Below are 22,243 nucleotides of genomic sequence, written 5' to 3' on the forward strand. Positions count from 1 at the left end.
TCTCTCTTCCGCCTCAGCGTCAAAAAATGTTTCATTTGACTAATGAATCACTCATCGCTATGCTTTTATTTCAGAGGGGAAAAGTTCCGGCGTTTGCCAGATAGGCTGCAAGAGCCCTCTGTGGAATTCACTTCTCATCGAACCCAATTTGAGCACCTCTGACTCTGTGAATCTTAGTTCAGGAGGAGTTTGTGATTCCCGTAGCTCCCGCAGGACCTTTTACCAAAACGCTCCGCGTGAGAGTTGCAGCAGAGACCTTTGTCCTGCGAACTTCGGTCTCTTGGCCGACTAAACACTTTTCTTTTTAGTGTTGTGAAATGAGCCAAACTAACCAACAGTTATCTCGCAGCAAAATTTGGTCAGTGGGGGAGAAAATAAAAAGGGCCGACGCTGCGAGCGCTCCCAGGATGGCGCTAAAAACTGAAGAAAGTCGGCTCTATTTCACCAAAATTTCCCCGGGAAACGGCGTCGGCAGGATGAAAGAGCGCAACAATGCCGAAGCAAACGTGTTTGGCTCCGGACACGTTGACCCGCTAGCCCGTGACATGGAAAAACACTGCTGCCAGACAGCTGCTGCTGCTCAGGAGGAGTTGTTAAACGCTGACTGCCGTGTGGGCGACAGTCGCTCTTTTTCCGCCTGCGCCACAATCTCAGAAACCGCCAGGGAGCTCTGCAAAGCGGTGTCCGTGTCACTGGGACTGGCCATGGAGTCCAGCGAGACCAGCGACTTGGACGCATCTCTCCCGCCGTATGTCGCCAACGACCACATGCGCGGAGAGTACCTGTACATGCCTCTGAACTGTCCCGGAGCTCACGGCGCCGTCGCCGAGTACAAGTGCCCGGACCGTGAGGACCGGACTGCGCACGGCCAGAAGCAACTGGTGGAAATGTTCAAAAGTCCCGAGACGGCTGTGCGTCTCCAGCACCTCACCCCTACTCGGACATCGGCGCACGAGCACAACTTCGCACTGTGCGAGGCCGATGACGTAACTTCGGACGAGATCGATCACCTGGATACGGCGCGCGCTGCCTTCTGCCCGTACGCTTCATCCGCGCCGGGCCATTTGGCACACTTCGGCCAGAATGGACCGTGCCGGGTCTACAAGCCGCCCGAGGAAGCGACGGACTTCGGCGAAGTCACGGAGAACACGTTCAGTGGCTACCAGCCGGAACATTACGGCGTCAGAGTGAAATGTGAGGACGGCGAGTCTGCCGGGGCTTTGTGGGGCAGTAATTACACCTCTGATGAGAAGTACAACTCCCAGTGCTGGGGCTCGAGGCAGTGCATGAACGCGCACAGCGCGGGGTCCAACCCCGCGTTCATATGTAATCCATATGAGAGGAGCGCCATGCGCCCGGAGCAGTGGTACCCCACCGGGATGCTGAGGCCACCGTATCCCAACTCCAACTACGTGAAGACTGAAGTTGGCGAGTGGCTGGATGTCGCCTACAATGACACCAGGTAAGTTATTATAATCATATATGCAATGATACTAATGTGTCTTGTGTGGTTAACGAAGCTGGGATAATGTTTATGGAGCGGAGCAGGGTGAGTGTGCTCTGACCTCTAGAAGGTATCGCAGCAAAAACGTTCACTTTGATTCCTATTTAACGCTACAGGTCTCCGGTGTGACTACAGTCTGACCTCAATCTGACCACAGACATGGTGTTAACGAGGCTGTCATCCGTGGAGTTACTCCCACGTAGATTAGATGTGTTTGCTCTGCGGCAAGAGCAAAAAGGCTTAATCATAACATAGCGCTATATCATAATATCATTATATATATTGATGGATTTAGTCTCGTTCTGTTTTTTTCATTCATTTCTCGCAGAAGGCTGTTTAAGGTCTTAGTGTTTATTTTTTATGAATACATTATATACATAATACATTTTTCTTCACTTCTTTTTTTAAATTGTTTTTAAGTTACCCACCACATGTTAAACTGAACACATTTTCTACTGCTTAAACAAAAGAGTACTTTGTGACATCATCAGGCTACTTTTAATAAATGCTCTGCAAACTAAAACTCAACTGAGGTCACACTGCATTAATATTTGTCTGGTTCACATCCGTGACATTTTATACACACGTACAGCCCTGAGTTGATTTGATGTTATTCAATGTCAAATATCACTCACAAATTTTTCAAACAAAGTTCCTTCAGATTATTGGTGAGTGGAAGCAGTCCTTGCTAGAAGAGGGTTCCCACCTATATTTCCCTTTTTAATTTGAGTAATAAAGTAATTATAAAGAGACAGTAACGAGACAAAAATATAAATATACAGAGAGTAATGATACCTGTAAGAGTTAAAAAAAAATCTAATCCATGAAGTTCTGTTCAAGAACAATTTGGGTTTTTTTTGGACTCTGTCCTCAAACATAAAATAAATAGTTGTCAGGGTTTGTCTGAGGCACCTGCTCATAACATCCACGTGTAAACAAATGAAGAAAGTATTTCTGAATGCACCCATTGAAAAAAAAGTGTATGACTGAAATGCATTTTTTGTCTTCTGATATACGGCTTTGCTTACAAGCACAAATGTAGTTCTCCTTTAAGAGAATATCACCACTGAATTAGTTGGATTAATGTCATAAATAAATGCAACAGGATGGAATTACAGCAAAGTAATGTTTGACTTCAGATTGTTTCTAAGTGGAGGGAAGCGTTTATAGTTTGAGACCGGTGCCAATCATTTTACAAATGTTTCAAAAACGTTCAAGTTTTTTTTTTTTTAGCTTTGGGGTCGACAGATATATTTTCATAGTCTACTACACAATGTGAGGTTGGCCCCCAGGATGACAGAGGACACAGAGTAGGCATTTAACTGACAGCCATGACGTCACCGTACCTGTTCTCCGTCCGTCTGGGTTTCACCGGGCTGAGGAACGTTTCAGAACACTGACACCCGTGTGTGTGTGTTACTAAATCAGAAATGTATAAACAAGGAATGTAGATGAGGCAGTCATAGGTGGTGATAATCCCTTAACAACAGCTGACAGAATAAAGACTATAATACTAAAATAAAAAATAAAATAAGTGAGAATTGACTGATACTTAAAGATAAATATAACCAATAAACATATAACCAATAAACTAAGGTACATCAACATGGCAGCATTAAAAGGAGACCCTTCAGGGGAAGATGGTAAAAACTATTTAACTAATGGATATCACCATGAAACACCCAGTTGATTACTTTCATTATGGCAATTATATTTTATATTACAAGTTTTCAGAAAATGTGTTCGAATATGCAAATGAGTGCTACTTTGCAGACATTTCCAGAACAGAAATCTGAACATTGAATAAAGCAGGTTCAAAATGTTTGTTTCATTTTGTTTAGGATCTCTTTTTTTCAATCACTCCATAATGAGAAATGGACATTAAATAAATATATTGTGGCCATATTTTTAGGAATGTAATGTTCCATGAATGACATATGGGTGTATATATATATATATATATATATATATATATATATATATATATATATATATATATATATATATATACATTATACACATGCAAAGGCCTCTGTAAAGATCTTCAAAATATAGAAATATAGATAAAAAATAGATTTTGGTGAATAAGAGTAGATTTCTGACTCGGACTATGAGTAGAAGCATGTTTTGAGAAAATGGCCTTTAAATGTGTGTATATAGAAACGCACTACAATTTGGTAGAACCCACAGGCCAATAAGGTAAAACAAGATATGTACTAATAGATCTCACCATGAAACGTCCCCAGTTAATTACATATATTACATTAAGGCAATAACCTTTTGGTAGTTTTCTTAAATGTCATATTAAACGGAGCAATCAAGGCTTCATCTAATGCAAACCTTTGGTGAATTTACGGGTATGTTTTACTGACGCAGAAAGTCAAAGTAGTAAAATAAACACTTAGATGTGTATTGTTGAAGTTTTTTTCCACATGCACCATCCTGCAGTCTTCGTTTAATTACGAGCTGTATACATTACAGAGAAAATGTCTATTGTGTGTTTACAGATACACATAGCAACGTGATGTACCAGTCAACTGTCAACATAAGTACTCCCTGTGTGCTTTATGAGCACTAAGCTAAGACATTGAACCTGATGCCAGAAAGGTGTGTTCACTGGTTCCCCTGCAGTGAGTGAAACTGCAGAAACATCCCCCTTTTTTATTATTGTATTTCTCAACCTCATTTATAAGACTACCACTCAAAAGCCGCCACCTTCCCAAGTCTGAGAGCAATTCCTGGAATAATAGGCCAGCTACAATTTTCTATTTTCTCATCTGTTTACCAATCATAATACATGTGATCAGTAATGTTCTTAAATGTGAAATAAGTTCCAATATCCCAAATACATGGTGGTGAGGAGCTGTGCTCTGACTTCATCTGCTTCGAATCAAGAAGACATGGAGCCCTAAATATACTTTGTCTAATGGCAAAAGGTACATGCTGGTTTTATTTTTATTGTAATTGTCCTTATTTCAATATTTGGATTGTAGGCAGAGACAGGATACACTGGAAAATAGAGAGTCGATTGATCTGTGACTGAGGTCCTAAGCCAGTGTGGGTTCACAGGATTTATATGGTATTCAGTTTAGACTTCTAGGTTTTGCAGGATGTCACCAAGTTCACAAGCATAAAACCATCAGATCACTGAGAGATCCAGCTTTCCTATTCTGCTCACCCCAAGTTCTTTGGCTGGTTTCAAGAGGCAGGTTTTGCCAATTATCCGGACAATGTTGCTGAGTAAAATCCAGAGCAGGTCTCTGATCGGGCCCTGCTCCAGATCCCTCTGTATCATACAGCTGTTTGGATTTGGTTCCCAATTTCTTTCCCATTTCGACAGTTTTTGAATTGATTGAAACATAGCTCCTCACGCTATCTACCGTGATGCATGATTGATTCAGTATCAGGGAATGGTAACACTTTTGAAGGCGAATACTACATATTATTGTAAAAAGACAACAGCTCCTGCAGCATTTAGGCAGCTCCATTCTGAAATCTGTCAGTGATGAAGACGAATAAGCTGCAACAGGGATCCTCATCGGATGATGTCATAGGAAAATAGCCGACCATAGCTGACTGTAATACTCCGCCCCTTAATTTGGCTATTGCCGTGATGATTTGCTGCTGTCACCAAATAGCAAAAATATCTCTTCTATAATGAATATTCACCTGTTGCTTTGCGTCTTGCTTCTGCTTGCCACGTAGGACCCTGAGCAGGTGGAGATGGACATGGTATAAATACTGTGGGGCATAATTGGGGAATGAGGAAGGTGAGTCAGGTGAGACATGAAGTGAGACATGGCTGGAGACGGGAACAGCCGGAGCAAAATGAAAACAAGCAACTATGTGAGCTGAAAGGATTTTTTTTTTTTTTTGTTGTTGCAGAAAAATAAATCCATGCACTAGATAAATGTGTTTCAGTTATAACCAGTCTAAACATGTGGACAAAAGGTTCCATCTGAGAACAACATGGGTATTTGTACAAATAAAGTTGAAGTATTCGTACTTTTGTTTCCATCTCATGCAGCTTTATACTTCTACAGCACTTCATCTCTCAGGCAAAGGTTGTACTTTTTAATGCACATTGATCTACAACTTTAGTTACTTTTAAGAATAACATTTTTTGTCCCTCCCATTTCCAGTGAAAACCATGTTTCTCCTAAAGTTGTGTTTTTGAATTTGACTTTTTTCTTTCATGATGAACTGAAGGATCAAGTGTTCCTTTATGAATGAGACGATTATCCTACTTCTTAAGATAAATCAATTGTAAAAATGTAAAACCCTCTTCAATTAGACAAAATGATTAGTCACAAAGGTCTTTTTTCTGACTTTTTTGAGATGCGTTTAAAATATGATGCACTGCTTTAGACTAAACTCCACAATCATAAACCCTTGGAGCAGTAAAATGTGACATACACATTCCTCCCACAGTAATATTAAGCCTGAAACATAACATATCATAGTTTACTGCACAATGAGATACGAAAAGTACATTTTGCTGAAAATACTTGCATGCTTGTACTTCAGGAATGTTTTGAAAGGACTTTCCATCGTAGGCGAGTATTTTCAGTGAGGTACTGCTGCTTTAACTTAAATTGAGGATCTAGATAATTCTTCCACTAATGTGTTCTGGCCTCGTGTGGATGTAAACTGGCTCAGCTGGTTGAGGGTGCACGGCATGCCAGTCGTGTAGTTGTAGTTTTGCTTGAATTTCTGGACTCTGGCTCACGAACTGGTCCGTCTGTATAGCACATGAGGGATTCCAAGTCTGAGGCGGAGATGTCATTTCCTATAATTGTTCTAACAAATACTTTTTTAATGGGATTGCTTTGCTAACATGCACTGTACTTAAACTTTTGATTCAATTGTCACGCAAACAAACGGAAGTCATGAATTTATCTTGAATCAACCAGATTTTAGGATTTAAATGGGCAAAGAGCAGACTGAGAAGTAGACCCCGTAGTCATCTGTGTGTGGAGGGAAGGGAGTTATGTCCAGAGTGAAGTGGGAGAAAATCACGTCACTTATCCATGAACACAAATGTACAGTGGAGGAATTCGGTGGAGAGCTAGTCCGTGATGATATTGGTATCTTCTGACAGAGGAACTGCACGCTGTTACCTCACAAAAGAGGGAAAACAGATGTTTCTACTCATTTAGCTGAAGCAACAACACTACACACAGTTTCCACACTTGCATACTCGCTTCGGCTCCGAAATGTTCAAGGATGCATATTAGTCTAGCAAATCTGTGCAACAAAGTCAGGTTTTTAAACTGCGTATTGATATTCATCTGATCATCAATCTGGTTCAGGACTAGAAGTGGCTGGGCTTTTTCGTCTTATCTGTTGTTATTATTGTTTTTATCTCATATTATTGCTGGATATTTCATCCCATTCTACCTTTGTACTAAATTGTCTGATTGTATTTAATTGCAGTCCTGGAGTGTTTCACACAAAGTGCTTTGTGCCAGTATAATGTAATGCAGCACATTCAGCTGGATAGGAGCAGTGCATTTCATGTGATTCTGCAAATTATTAAATCTTTCCTTGTGCATTTTTGTAATACAATAATTCATGCTGGAATATTTGGATGTAGACAATACATATGTTTTGTCTTGCTCTCCAAAGGTGTAGGTAAATAAGAACATGATCATGATTTATAGCAAACGTATTCAAGCAAATCAGCTACGATGCAATATCGGTATATTCATATTTAATCATCTCAAAGATGACAGAATAATCCATGTTTACGCCAGTATGTAAAAAAAAACAAAAAAAAACTTTTAACCTCACAAGACAGAAATAAGAAGAGTGAAAGTTAAATCCTCCCAAAGCCCTGCCAGAGAATGCGATCAATCACATTTAAAAAGTGTAACAAATCTAGAGCAGGATCTTTCATCCCTGCATGCCTCTAAATCCAGGACCTTCCAGGTCACTGGACTATTCATCTTACATTCTTTTCACATAAATACCAAGCATGACACACACTGGAACAAACTTAATAATAACGGACATTGAAAGTAAGCTTGGCTTATTTAAAGCTTTAGTATGTTTATTTTCACCTTTCTGCCGTCCTCTGGTCTGTTGGAAAATAGATCTATGACGACTATTACAACAAGTCACTGTTCATGATACTTTCCTGATCTCTGCTATAGTCTGGACGTTAATCTAAAGTCGAAGACTGTCTAAATACAAGTTTCAGAGCTAAGATTAATGTCATGAATGAAATTGAATATGAGATTTCCATTATTTCAAAGTATTGTATCGATAATGACTTAAATACTAATTCATTGTTTCCCCATTTGTCTGAATAATTTAGTTCCTCTGTTACCTAAAACCAATCGGGACACAGTTGAACTTCATCCTTGTCTCTTTTACAGCGAACCTTGATATCTTAAGTCGCACGTCACTGAGGCAACGTTATGTCTGAACCTTTTCCAATCTCTCCGTGTTCAAGGCTGAAGCTGGGCGCCCATCGGGCCCCCCCAACCCCTGAGCCACGGTGTTGGCACGGAAATCTTTCCCACACTTTCTGTCATCACAATCTCTGTCCTCCTTAAATTGAACAGAGAGAGGCCTTAGCAGGGCTCTGGGGAGTGAATAGTAAATGCTCTGTGGTTACAGTTTGGACAGTATTAAACCAGTTAAAACCCATGGCTATGCTGTGGTGTATGTGCTCAAGGTTAGGCTTTAAAATGGGCTATTGGTTTCAAAAGATAATAAAATAAACCAAATGAAATACCAAAACGAGGGATAATAAAATGCAGTGCAGTGACCCAGTTAATGCATCCAAGCTGGGGAACATTAACAGTGGTTTCTCGTGTAAATAAATTATATTCAGATGAAATACCAACAATAAAATGCTGGTTATAAAATTGTTTTTAACGAGTGTCCTGTTGATCGTTTATAGAAGTCTTGTTTCTTATGTTTTACTGCAGGTTCGAGGCTGGCAGAGAGCACATGTTTCCCATGGAGTTCTTCTTTCCACCACAGAGGATGTGCCTGATTTGTTCAGACGAGGCATCTGGCTGCCATTACGGTGCGCTCACCTGTGGCAGCTGTAAGGTTTTCTTCAAAAGGGCTGCAGAAGGTAAAACTCAAGGGGGTCAGAGTTTCTCCACTTTGAGGCCGGTACTCAACAGCTAAACCTGGTGCCTTTGATTTTAGTTGGACTACAGATATTCTTTAGTCTGTTTTTTTTTTTTTTTTTTTGTAATAATTCAACAGATTGTTCATCGAGAAGTAACCTCTGGTTTCTCTGTCCGCTTAGGCAAACAGAAATACTTGTGCGCAAGCAAAAACGACTGCACTATTGATAAGCTAAGAAGGAAGAACTGTCCATCTTGTCGGCTGAAGAAGTGTTTTGAAGCTGGAATGACACTCGGAGGTAAAATGAATTTAAAATACTAACTGCTGCAGTTTATTGTAGCGTTGCTGAGCACTGACTATTTTGTTAGTATTATCATCAGTTGCATTTCACTCAAGACAAAGGATTCGTGCCTTTAAAATACATACATCTGTGCCGCATGGACTACAATAAACACTGTGCACTACACACTGTATGAACAAAGCACACCACAGAGAAAGTGAAGTCCTAAAAGTGGTACTTTATTCTCTCTGCACTGCACATCCTAGCTGGCTCTCTTCAATTGCAGCATCATCACAATAGGGGATGTTACTGATAATCAAGCCCCTGAGTGAGCTGCCATGCAATTTAGACCTATTCCATTCACTTCTCCTTACTGTCACCCACACCTGTTCGTCATATTAGGCTGTAAAGATTGACATGTAGTGGACTAATTTTAGTCTTGTGTTCAATTTTCACTCTCTTCCATTTTCCCATTCTGTTAACGGTGAAAATTGTACTCGAAGCACAAAGCTGACATGAGACATGTGAATTAAAGCAGCAGACATGCTGGTAATTTTGCCACCAGTCACTGACAAACCCATGGAGGGAAAATGTGATCTAATGCTGCGATTGTAAGTAAAAAGGCACATCTTTTCTAGTTGTGGCTTAAAAGAGCCTCCTTTCATAGACGTTCTCATCCTGGACATGTAATTCACTCGCTGCATTTCACAGGAAAATTTATGACAATCATTTCTAGAAGTGGAGGCAGAAAAATGATACTTATTATCCCAGAGGGTTTTTACTCCAAAAGAAAATAGCGGGAAGGTTTCTGGTTTGACTCATTGGATTTTGATGTATCATTTAAACAACTCTGTGTCATTAGATCATATCATATTCGGTTTGTAGTTTCTCTCCTCGTAGTTTGGAAGGTCTGGGGAGAGGCAACTAAATTGTTGAATCTTGCGTTTGTTGAGTTTGGCATCTGTTCAAGATTGAAAAGCATAGTTATTATGAATTGCTCGAAGGTTTCATTTTCATAATTTGAATTCCATATTATTCCTGGAATGCTAATTAAATCTGCAAATAGGGAGGCTGCTACCGCTGAGCCAGGACAGCTGTATCCTCCTGCAGCGACCTGAAGGAAGCTCGCTGCACATCTGCACGAAGGCTCCCACATGTTACTAAACCCGTGACTCTCACTTTTCCAGACAAGCGGCCATTCTCCAACTTCTCAGTGGGGAAAAATGCAGTGCACTGATGTCTATTCTCAGTTTAAATGGATTACTTATTCAAAACATTGTTCTGCATTTCAGTAATGGTAATTCATTTTCATCAAATAGTGAATGAACAACCCCGCTGAAGCTCTTCAGGCCGGGTCCAAAGGAAAGATTTATGTTGACCTGCTTTTAAATTATTTTGTGGCGAGCAGGTTTTATCATAAAAAATGTGTCTGTCATTGAAGGACACAGCTTCCAGATTGTTATTTGTGCATAAGTATATAGCTTTTAACATAAAGTGTATCTATCCATCTCAACATAGCAGCAGAAATGTCCCTTTCCCCAGAAAACATCCTCTCCCAAGTGATTCTTAACCACCATGGAGGCCTAAAACCTGCATAACTCAATTCTAAGGCCTTGCGAGGCACTGAACTCTCCCTTATGTAGTAGTTCTTTGATTGTATATAGCGCTTTTCTAAATACTCAAAGACGCTTTACATAGGAATCATTCACCCACTGATGAGAGGAGCTACCATGCAAGGTGCCACATCAGGACTATCTAACATTTATACACCGTTGGCGCAACTACGGGAGCAATTTAGGGTTAAGTGTCTTGCTCAAGGGCACATCGACACAGGCTAGCGGAGCTGGGGATCGACCGCCAATCCTCTGATTGGAGGACGACCCTGCTCACCACTGCGCCACTGTAGCTTTTCAGGATATAATTAATGGGTTGAGGATATGGTACTACAGTGGTAGTAACAAGGTAATATCTTTATAATATGCACTGAGAATGTAATACAGTCTAAGGTAATATTAGGAAGAATATTGCCACGTTATAAGGGCAATCATCATCAAAATAGTTAGCAATTGATTTGATTTTAATCAACAAATCGGTCATTTGAAAAATATGTTTTATTATTAGCCTGTTATTACAAAGAAACTCAGTCAGTGTGTTGTTAGTGCAAAATGTTATGTATAATGTCTTTGCAATTATGTAGTAATAATAGGAGAAGGGGTGTTTTAATTACTGAAAGTAACTGGGGTATTTATTAATAATAAGTATATACTTACTTATAAGTAATAACTTTCAGTCATGAGTTAAGTAGCTAAGTTAAATACTACTGAAATGCATCTTTTTCTCCATTGTAAACATTTAAGGGTTTACTGTTAAATCTTTCCTCACGTAAAAAAAAAATACAGTAGTTGTGATGTAATAACAATAAATCAGGGCTTAAAAATACAATATCAACTATTTGGTACTAGGTATTGGTTATGGTTTGTGTTAGGTTGAACATAATTTAGAAAGGCTTTTCATAAATATGTCACTGGAGTTAACTAACAATTGTTTTTTGCTTTTTTAGAGAAACTACAAATTGTGATTCTAACTATTCTGACCTTTAATTAATTAGTTTGAAGTGAACAGTTTTCTTTTCATTTCAAGCCCTGGTTGGTGTTATTTCATAGAACTATTAAACCAATAATATATCCATAACATTAGGAAAAAAAAGGTGGCAGGAGTCTTTGTGAAAGATGTTTTTTTTATCAGAGCTCTCACGTCTCTTTCTCTTTGAGTCAGACTCTCACACATTGCTCCATCAAACCCTTCCAGAAACACAACTGACATCGGTGAGCTAATGATGTAATGACATCTACAACCTGGACACCAAAGTGAGAGTAAAGTGGGATCTGCAAAGGCACACATTACAAAAAGGCATTTCTAGAGGAGGAAAATGTGCTATACTGACCTTCCCGTTTTTTGTGCAATCAAGTCGTGCCTGGCAACCTAAAATGGTAGTCGGGATAAAGATGGTGATTATAATGGCCATGAGACGGGTAATGACACCTAGGGAAGTGGTTCACAAAATGGGAGTATATTGAGTCGAAAATGTCCAATAAATTTTACATGTGCAATTTGAATTGAGTGAAAATGGGCTTGTCATGGACTACGTCTGCTGCCTATTCACTGGAGGTCAGTTTCAGATGGAAACACTCAATGACGCCGACGCCACCGCTCTGTGTGCGGGTCAGTTAACGTAGTTAACGGCAGCTTGACTGTTTAATTATTATGTGTGCGAGTGTGTAACAAAGACGGTGCTTGAATCCATCGTTTTGGATGTCAACCGCCTGTTTATATTGGCTTCCACTCCAGCACAGGGATCTTAAGGTGAGCTCAACTCACCTTATTGACACTGCACTGAGCAAAGATCAGGTGTGCCTGTGTCACGAAGGAGCATCCTGGTGAGGCTTTTGTAATAAAGCATTTTTATTTGAGATGTTTGTGATCAGATCAGACATAGAAACGTGAGACTTGCCAATTATCTTTCTTATACAATCTACAATTGTCTTTCAACCCTGTTGCTCTTGAGAGAGACTTAAGTCCTGTCTATAACTGGCAATTCAATATTTATCCAACTGAACAAGAGAGCCAGACGGCAATTTTGATGAGACACAGAAGCTGCAAGAGGCAATTGCATAGCAATGAATGCCATTTTAATGTCAGTCAACGTTGATATAATTGATTTAAAGAAATCATTTCGCCTCAAATGTTGATTCCATGAAGGCTTTTTTTTTACCTCTTGAAACGAAAACAGATTAATCGTCAAATTAGTTAGATACCACTTATTTTAAAGAGCAGATCCGTCTTAGCAGATTGTTACAAAGTTAAACGGAAGTGAACAACAGTCTTTTCTTCAATGCACTCATTTCTCAGCACACAGTCAATATATATAAATGTGTCTGTCACTCACTTTGCTCAGCCTGTCATCCTGAAATAACCGGCTGAGCTGAAGCTTAACTGCTCACAGTTCTTTAACTTGCGGAAATAAAACAGTCAGTTATTGAGCGCAGGGAATGGTGGTGATCTTAAACCATGACTGTTAAAGAACCAAATGTATTTGGCAGCTGTTTAGGAGAATATAATCATTTCATTTTGGTTGTATCACTACTTACTGTACACGGTAGTCTCCTCCACCAAATCAAAGACCTGGCTCCCATTTAGTTTCTAAGTGCAGGTTGTCACATGGAGTAGCTGCCTCTGCAGTTTCAGCATTTGTGGGGAAATAAATTGCAGCTTTTTCATTGCCAAGACAAGCTAGTTATTATTTTTTAAACATACGGTACTTGTTTTTGACTTTTTGTCTTCTCTTTATACCTATATGCTTTGCAGTGTTGAAGGAAACATAGATGTTATGCAAACATGAAGAGATATCGTAGAACTACGCCACTCACTAAATGATGTGATTTCGCTCTGCAAAACACTCTGCAAAACCTTCTTAGGAGAAGTGTGAAGACAAGACTTTCCACCAGATGAGGTTCATCTGTTCGGAGAATTTTCTTTCAAATGGAATATGAGTCAATATGTTCGACGCTATTAGTAGATCAGTCTGATTGTTGTTGGGTAAAATGTATATTTCCCTCAAAAGATTACTTTATACCAACAGTTTCTAACCGATGATTTGTAAAGGAGAATCATCTCGGTACGGTTCAGATTGTGCTATTTAGCAATGTTGACCTGAGGGGATATCATTTATTGATTTCAGTGCTGATAAATGCATTCGCTAGTATCTGAGACTGATTATTTTCTAAAACCGAAACCTTGTTTTTTCATCACTGGAACGTCGTCAAGTCATTCTGCACATGCTATAGCTGTAATGGATCTCACAAGCAAGCAGACAATCCATCATGGCTGCAGACACAAGTCTTTAGAGCATGTTGCTCAAATTGCAGCCTGCAATTTGATATTGAATTGTTGTTGGCGGCCCCTCAGAAACATTTTGTGCGGCCCTTGAATGTGACATGAAAATGCCTGCTTCATATTTTAATCATTGACAGTCACTTCAATTTCAAAAGCCTACACTTAATCCACTACTTTAACTAATGCGTAAAACTGCGACCTCGTTACAAACGTCTGTCAGGTGAGGAAGGACGGCTTGCAGAAAGCTACTGGTTGCATGCCAACAATTCTCGTGCTGGTAAAGACAGTTAATGGTTTTGGGGGACAACTCTCCAGTTTAGCGTGGAAGTAAGACAGAAAAAGATAGAAAAGCTGTGAGGTTGACGAGAAAAGTATTTTTCTGGAATAATAGATCAACTCGTCTGACCTCGGGGGACAGATAAAGTGATCTGTGAGAAACGGGTGAATTCGGTACTCAAGGAATTTAATGTTCAACACCATTATGAGACCGATCACAAATCCCACGACTTCCTCTGCAGCCCTCACTCATATGCCGACTCTATAAATTGGCATTCCGTCGTCGAGGACAACTGGATTCATCTGTCGAAATCAATCAGATATTGTAATTTTGGATCATTATTAAAACACATGCAGGTCTGGTAGATTGAAGACTGGTGCTTATTAACTGGAAGTGTGATAAAATAGCATAAACAAAATAATAAATGAACGGATTCTTAATTTCTTACTTTTGTTTGTAGCCCGTAAACTGAAGAAGATTGGACAACACAAAAACCCTGAGGAGGAACATCTTATGAAGGACCCTTCAGAAGTCCTCCAGAATTTCTCTCCTAAATCTGACCTGAACTTCAACTCCCAAACGGTCTTCCTCAACATCCTGGAGTCCATTGAACCCGAGGTGGTGAATGCAGGACACGACTACGGCCAACCAGACTCCGCCGCCACGCTGCTCACCAGCCTCAACGAGCTGGGAGAGAGGCAACTGGTCAAAGTGGTCAAATGGGCAAAAGGATTGCCAGGTAGGACACTATTTGAGGTTTTTGAAGCAGGTGTGGCTTTTTAGCTGGTAAATGTTTTGCTGAGTTCACCCGCTAGTCACTAACTGTGTCTTCCTGCCGTTTGGTGCTGGGCAGGTCCATGACGCTGTCTGAAAACAGCTTTGAACAAAGCAGAAATGTTGCAATCCATAAAACCAAAACAATGAGCTGAAAGATGCTAAAAGGCTCCATAGGAGGGGAATTGCAGAGTCGGGATAATTCTCTGTGGGTTTGTCACTGCGAGTGATTTTTCAATGCCAGAATTATTTAAAAAAAAATCTCCATGAGAACAATTTTCCTCAGCAGACCTTTTTAAAGAATATTAAAAACTTGCATTCATATTCAATGCCTACATTTTGGTGGAGCCACCTGTTACTTCAATAACAGCTATAAGTCTGTGGGAGTAAGTATCTTCCAACTCTGCGTGATTCTTCCTGGCAGATTATCTCCAGGTTGTCCCGCTAATGCTTTATGGCAATCTCCAGACGTGCTTTGATAGGTTTCTTTCTTGAGTAATGGCTTCTTTAGTCAGCCTCCAAAACAGCCCAGTATTATGTAAAACTCTTGATGTGATGGAGTGATGCACCTTAACTTCACTCTAAATTACTGTAATCAGTTGCTCCTTAAAATGAATCTTTTGGATTATTGGCGGCTTCCCTCACAAGTTTACTTCTTGCTCAGCTGCTGAAGGACGGCCTTGTCTCGGCAGTGCACGGGTGATATGCAGCTTATACTTCCTGGCTATTGAACAAATTGTGCTCAGTGGGATATCCACACAGTTGGATATTATAGTGTTGCCTTTCCAAATTTATGTTTATCTATTACTTTCTCAGTTTTTCTTAGATTGCTCTTTGTCATTGTGAAGAAGAGCTTTGTAATTAAAGACCATTCTGACCAATGATACTTCAATTAAGGACATGATTTTAATGATTCACAAGATCGTACACAATTGTGAGACAATTGCATCCTCATTAGTTGAATACTTATGCAATCATTGAGTTATTTATTTTTCTTAAAAACATTAAACCAATGAATCTTAAAAATAGATAATTCTGAGGGCCAGTCTTTTAAAATAAAACATCTACACCAAGATACATCTGAATATATCATTTGTAAATTTAGACAAACCTGATTAAGGGGGTTGAATAAAAGAGCATTAGTTGGTCCTGTGTCGTTGCAAGACACGGCCATGTAAAGTATCATCAGCATAGGTATGGAAAGAGATGCCGGGCCTCTTGACGACACTACCAAGGGGAATCAGAAATTAAAAACTAAAGGCTCTATAATTGATCCTTGGGGAACCTCACAAGTCATTTTACAGTATTTTGAGAACTTATCATCTGAAACAAATCAATAGAACTGTCTGCCAGAGAGATAAAGAGGGAGACGGATCAATTCAAAACGCTTCATGGAAGGTCATTGTGCGGGACCGTGTATTGAAAAAAGATACTTACCACTTTAATATGAATGTTACTGCACAATAATTTGTGGTTCTTCTAGTACAAAATATGCCATATAGTGTTGTTTTATGATGCAAAATCTTTGTCCTTTAGGTTTCAGAAATCTCCATGTGGATGACCAAATGACCGTCATCCAACATTCATGGATGGGGGTGATGGTGTTTGCTCTGGGATGGAGGTCTTACAAGAACGTCAACGGCAGGATGCTTTACTTCGCCCCGGATCTTGTGTTCAATGAGTATGTACAATGCTGAAGTCTTGAATTCGATTGTGTTCTCTAAAATTATTTCATCAGTGGGTGACCAATATGCTGTTCTCCTCATGATATTTAAAAATCGGTCCCAGTGACTGAGTACATAATACAGACATATCAGTTTCTCGCTGTCTTCATCTCTTTCTCTCTCCATTTCTCTAAACACAAAGGCATCTCTAACATTTTTGGCAGGCTTTTTTTCTGGATCATGTTCATCCAATTCCCTCCTTAGGTGTTCTTTTGTCAATGTGAGATTAAAGGGAGGCACATTAGTTTCCAGCATTCAAACTCTCACAGCCCTGGTAAACAGGATTCAGCTCTGAATATTACTCATGACAGACAACAGTGGTTTGGTCTGTGTGAGTGTTAGTGAGGAATATTAATGGTTTTATTTTGTCCTATCAAATGTTTACTGCCATGGATCTGTGGAAGTAGAACATGTAAATTAGTCTTTAAATCCTTTTTTTTTTTTTTTTTTTAAAGCTCAAGTATTTAGTGTGTTGTATAAGCTGCTCATATATACTATGTCGGGTTTTTTACACTATAATCTTTTGGAAAAATGTAATTCATGACAGCAGCACTATTTAAGATATACTCCCATGCATTCATTATTTATGTTTACTTCATGTGCAATGCTGTTGTTCATCTACAGTAACCAAACAAATGCAATCAAATCAGAGGTTTGTTGCTAATAAATACTGTCCGTCATATTTAGAGAAAATGTATCTAATTTATGTAAACCGCCAGCATATACCACCTGTACCTTGCTATATTCATTTTTTCTGCAAACTACAGTAACAATAGGTTTTAGTATCTCTGTGGAATTTTCTTGGCAGAAAACCCCAATCTGAATTTATATTTAGGAATACAACTAAAAGGTTAGATTAATTGGAAAGTATCTGGCTCGATCTTGAACAGACAGGATAAATCTGGGCAGGGAAGTAAATGAACGAAACCCAAACTGCTCATTTGATAGTGGTCATACTGGGCAGCTCACAGTTATGATTGTATAACTTTGTGAGTGGGAGAGACAGGGTCTTGCCTAGTGGATCTTCACTGAATAAATATTGCTTTAATTAAAGTAGTTGTTCAAATTATCCACGCAGCCAAGTTTGAGAAAATATGAGAGGGCAAGGGTCAATGTGGAACTCTGCTAAGGCCGTTTTCATGAAATGGGGGTCTTTTTCGGCCCTCGCTTCATCCTTCCACCAAGGATTATGACAATCACGGCCAGTAGTATTTCTGTACTCCTGCTGACAAACAGACAAATAAACTGAAGCCAAAACATAACGTTTTGGTGGAGATAATAAAGCCATAATGTGTGTAGCTCTCAATAAAGCAGCTTGCAGTTGTTTGCTTGAATGTCACACCTCACTGAGTAGCTGAACAGATTCTGTGATTATGCAAATCTAGAAATGCACACCGACTGAAACGGCAGAGAACTGCCCTGAACTCAAACACTTGCGTCACATTTTTTGCCACACCCAGTTTAGTGATTTCACGGCAGGTGTTTTTCTTTTTTCCAGTTGACAGAATATACCTGTGTATAAGAAGGAGGAAAGCTCCAGGGAATCCCAAACAGATTCAAGTTTCAAATTGGGATTAGAGGGAGAATGTAGTTGTTTTCCTCTCTTTTTCATAACCTTTGCTCAAGTCAAAATCCACATCTTGGAATCTTGTCAAAGTTCCATCTCATGGCGGAAACTCATTTATTCTGCTGTCTTTTGAGGTGTGGTGGATCTGTCGTTCAGATTTTGAGGATTGAATTAGGGCTGGTGGAGGCCTTGTAAATCAGAAAGGTAGATAATTTAGACAATTTGAAAGAAATTTAGCATAAAACGTGAAGTGCTCCTTGTCATCTTTTAAATTAGCTGCTTACCGCCACCTGCCAAGCCAGGTCTTTTCCTCTTAAGAGGGGTAAAAACTCAGACACAATCCTTAATTCAGTCTCCAATTACGATGCCTGAGATTGAGGAGATTGTTGGGCTTTCATTGAACTAAAAGTGCAGGTGTACTAGTTATATACCTCACCTATAATTATATCAGGCATACAGTTCTCTGGTTCACTTTAAATGTTCTAAGAATATATATTCACATGAAGGAACTGCTGCAATACATTATCTCATAATACAGTTGATTTATAGATTGTAGTGTAGGTTTGTGTCCAGCAGCACGTTATCATACAGACATTTTTAGCTGCTGGCTTAAAGAAGTCGTTTGACATTTTTGGAAATATGCTTATTTGTGTTATTGCCCAGGGCTATATGAGAAGATTGATAGCCTACTGCTTAGCTCAGCATAAAGTCTAGGGACTAACGCTGCTGCTGGTCCAAAAGGGTCTGTTTAAAAAAAGAAAAACACATGTCTTGCGTTATAATCAGTGAGATTTGGAGGTACAATTTGGCAGATGTTTTTAACTTTGATCAATGCCAGGCCAGCTGTTTCCAGTCTTTATGCTAAGCTAGGCTAACCAGCCTCTGGCCATAGCCGTGTATTAGCCAGTGAGACATGAGAGTAACCAACTAACCGGTGAACTAAACATTTTTGCGTACAGCTTGGTTGTTTTCGGTGTGTGAGTCAGACCTGACTGGCGGTTAAGTATATGTTCTGCTGTATGAGCCGATGCAAATCACAGAACAGGTGTTTCTACAATGACCTAGATGGAATATGAAGTTTGAAAGGCACATATTGCCGGGTACATATCACTTTATAAGAAGATTGAGCAGCTCAGTGTGCAGTAGCTTTGATCATTGCTTGGAGATGGATGTCAGTGCAGCAATAACATCATCCCCAATGTCACACCATCCCAGTATCGTCTTATATGAATTCATCACTAATATGTAGCTGTTGGATTATACGTGATCTTTGTATGTTATACGTGTATACGATCGCATATGTGAAACTTTGTATTGATTTCCAGAGAGATGAGGAACATCCAGGTCCACCTAGCTCGACTGCATTTCTATCTTCACAGCATAGGAATATGTTACAAACTGTCTCTTTCCTCTGTGATAATAAAGGCAGAATCGTTTTATCACACTGAATAGAGATGACAAACTTTGATCACGAAGCCTGTTCTCCCACGTTTCTTCTCCCAGGCTCGTTTAAATAACTGAAGATTGTTCGTGCATGATGAACATGAAATATCCAATCACCACTTTTAATATTCCACTATAAATGATTGGGACATTTTGCTAAACTTTTTTGCCATTTATAAAGGAGAGGATTCTAGTGCAACGGAGTTGTGTGTTTTAAACATCTTGCTCCAAATCTCAAAGATCACACAGGAGAAATCTGTATTGTTTTAAAGATAATTCAGTGCCAAAGACCCCATTACACCATTAATAGATATGGATCTAACTTCTGGCATGCTTTCCATTCAGTAGTTATTCATTACAGAATAAATGTCCACGGTGTTAAGCAATTTGTTCCCTCACTCTAGAATTTGAAAGTTTCCTCTATTTCACATTTCTGATCCTGACCTTTTTAAATCTGCAGACATCGGATGCAAATTTCCACAATGTACGAGCACTGCGTACGGATGAGACATCTTTCACAGGAGTTCCTGCTGCTGCAGATCTCTCAGGAAGAGTTCCTGTGCATGAAGGCGTTGCTCCTCTTCAGCATTCGTAAGTATCGTCCCGTGTACTGAACATCAACATGCCAAAACAAACTGCCTTGCTTTACTTTATCCCAGAAGTGGGACATGCAGGATAGAGACAACTGTTGAACACGTCGTCAAAACTGTTTTTTTCTGTCGTCACCAGTTCCAGTTGAGGGTCTGAAGAGTCAGAAGTACTTTGATGAATTGCGTCTCACCTACATCAACGAACTCGATCGCCTCATTAACTATCGAATGGCGACCAACTGTCCTCAGCGGTTCTACCAGCTCACCCGACTCCTGGACTCTCTCCAGATGGTGAGATACACTGCTTCAAACGGTCTCAAGTTAACTGTTGTTCACATGCACTCCGTCCCTCCAACAGAGGGAGAAGGTAAAGAGTTTGTGAAATCTCAAGACATCTGAACATGTGGGTGCATCGTAGGCGAGCCAGGAGAACGATCCAAAGCAAGAGTCATTTCTACAAATTAGCTGAAAGCGATCCTCGGCTTTGCATGCAATTAAATCACATGGGATGCTGTGTTTTTTTAATAGCCCAGGAAAAATGCAGCATTCAAGTCAGTGCAAGCACAACCCCCTGGATAAAATGTACTTTTTGACAAAGGATTTAATGATCATTTATTTGTGTTCTGTTTCAGACGGTAAAGAAGCTCCACCAGTTTACATTTGACCTGTTCGTCCAGGCTCAGTCGCTCCCCACAAATGTCAGCTTCCCAGAGATGATTGGAGAGATAATCTCAGTCCATGTACCAAAGATGCTGGCAGGTTTGGCTAAACCGATCTTGTTTCACGAGTAGAGGGATTTTTAATTGATCAAAAAGTGACTCATCTTTGCTGCCTCCATAAACTTTAACAAAGGTACTGTTTACTTACATATTCAGTCTAATAGCTCTTAGCCCTGTCCTGTAACCATTATTTTGTTGCTCAAGTGCTTTGTTGTGTGTTCCTTTTAACCATAATTGAGATTGTTTGTTCCAAATTGTTAAAGCTTTTATCTACGGCACTTGCAACGCATCGCCTGTTGACAGTTTGTGTTTTCAGAGATTCTACTTTACATTACACAGTAAGTCTGTAAATCATTACAGCAACCAAAAAGTAGCAGGGTTAAGAACATTTCTGGAAGTTTTGCATGTGACTTTCATTATACGTACACATGACAAGGTATTCATGGAGACTGAAACACAAGAGACGGCCCAAAGAGCAGATGAGAATTGGGTCACAGAAATAAACAAACACTTGTTTCCCATCAACTTGCTAAAATAATTTTTTTAAGTGCCGCCTTTAGATGCACCTACTAAGTTCCTGCTTGTGATATTTAGAGTGGTCATTACAACTCGTGAGGCATTTAAGTGCTTAAGTGCCTTAAAATTAAACAATGTATTCCACCTGTAAAACAAAACTTGATGCGCTACGTCATCATTGTTTACAGAGAACCTAGATTGTCCTGCTGTGTGAGTGTCCAGTAGTTTTGGTGCTGCAGGTCAATCGTTGAGGATTACGTCTACTGCCTGGACTTATGCTGTCTTAATTTGAAACTAAATGAAACCAAGTAGAGTATTGGTTACTGATAAGGAAATCCAACTATGAAATGATAATAAAATCATTGTTACTACCTCTTGGGCTCGCATATCTCTCAACGTAGAATATTTAGCTGAAGTAGTTCTGACCGCCATCGAAGGCAGCTGCAGTATATTTGTTTTTATCTGACTGTAAAAAATATGTATGCAAAACTGTGTTCATCCAGTATTCACTTAAAGTCACTTTTATTGAAGTTTAAAATTCACAATAAAGTCAAAGACTTATTCACTTTGTCTTTGTGAAGCAATGTGAACAAGATGACAGGTAATGTCAGGTTGTGGGACAGCTGTTGTGTCCCCATATAACCAAAAGTTCCCATTGTGTAGTTTAAAGATAAGACTTACGACCTTAAATCACGGTTGATGGTGTATGTCATTGATTACGGTGACACATTCATCAGTAGGGGCCGTGCTATTGACGGAGAAAGGTGAGTTCACAGCTGCAGAATCTCTTGTTCTTCCTGCATCCAGTGCCGTCATTTGACGTGACGGTGACGTAGTTGGAAGCAAGGAAGAACTACTGGCTGTTTA

General features: G+C 39.7%; 1 protein-coding gene across 1 annotated transcript; it reads left to right on the top strand.

Moving 5' to 3' along the window:
• Positions 1-317: 317 nt before the first annotated feature.
• LOC306753410 (androgen receptor-like) lies at positions 318-20,932 on the top strand (the record flags this gene model as incomplete). The annotated part of the gene is made up of 8 exons (XM_079237278.1): positions 318-1,462; positions 8,443-8,594; positions 8,775-8,891; positions 14,504-14,782; positions 16,354-16,498; positions 20,012-20,142; positions 20,281-20,432; positions 20,774-20,932. The coding sequence occupies 8 exons, from the start codon at positions 318-320 to the stop codon at positions 20,930-20,932; spliced, it is 2,280 nt and encodes a 759-aa protein (XP_079093404.1).
• Between the last annotated feature and the right edge of the window lie 1,311 nt (positions 20,933-22,243).

The sequence above is a fragment of the Taurulus bubalis genome, assembly GCF_910589615.1.
Source record: "Taurulus bubalis genome assembly, chromosome: 2".
NCBI lineage: Eukaryota > Metazoa > Chordata > Actinopteri > Perciformes > Cottidae > Taurulus > Taurulus bubalis.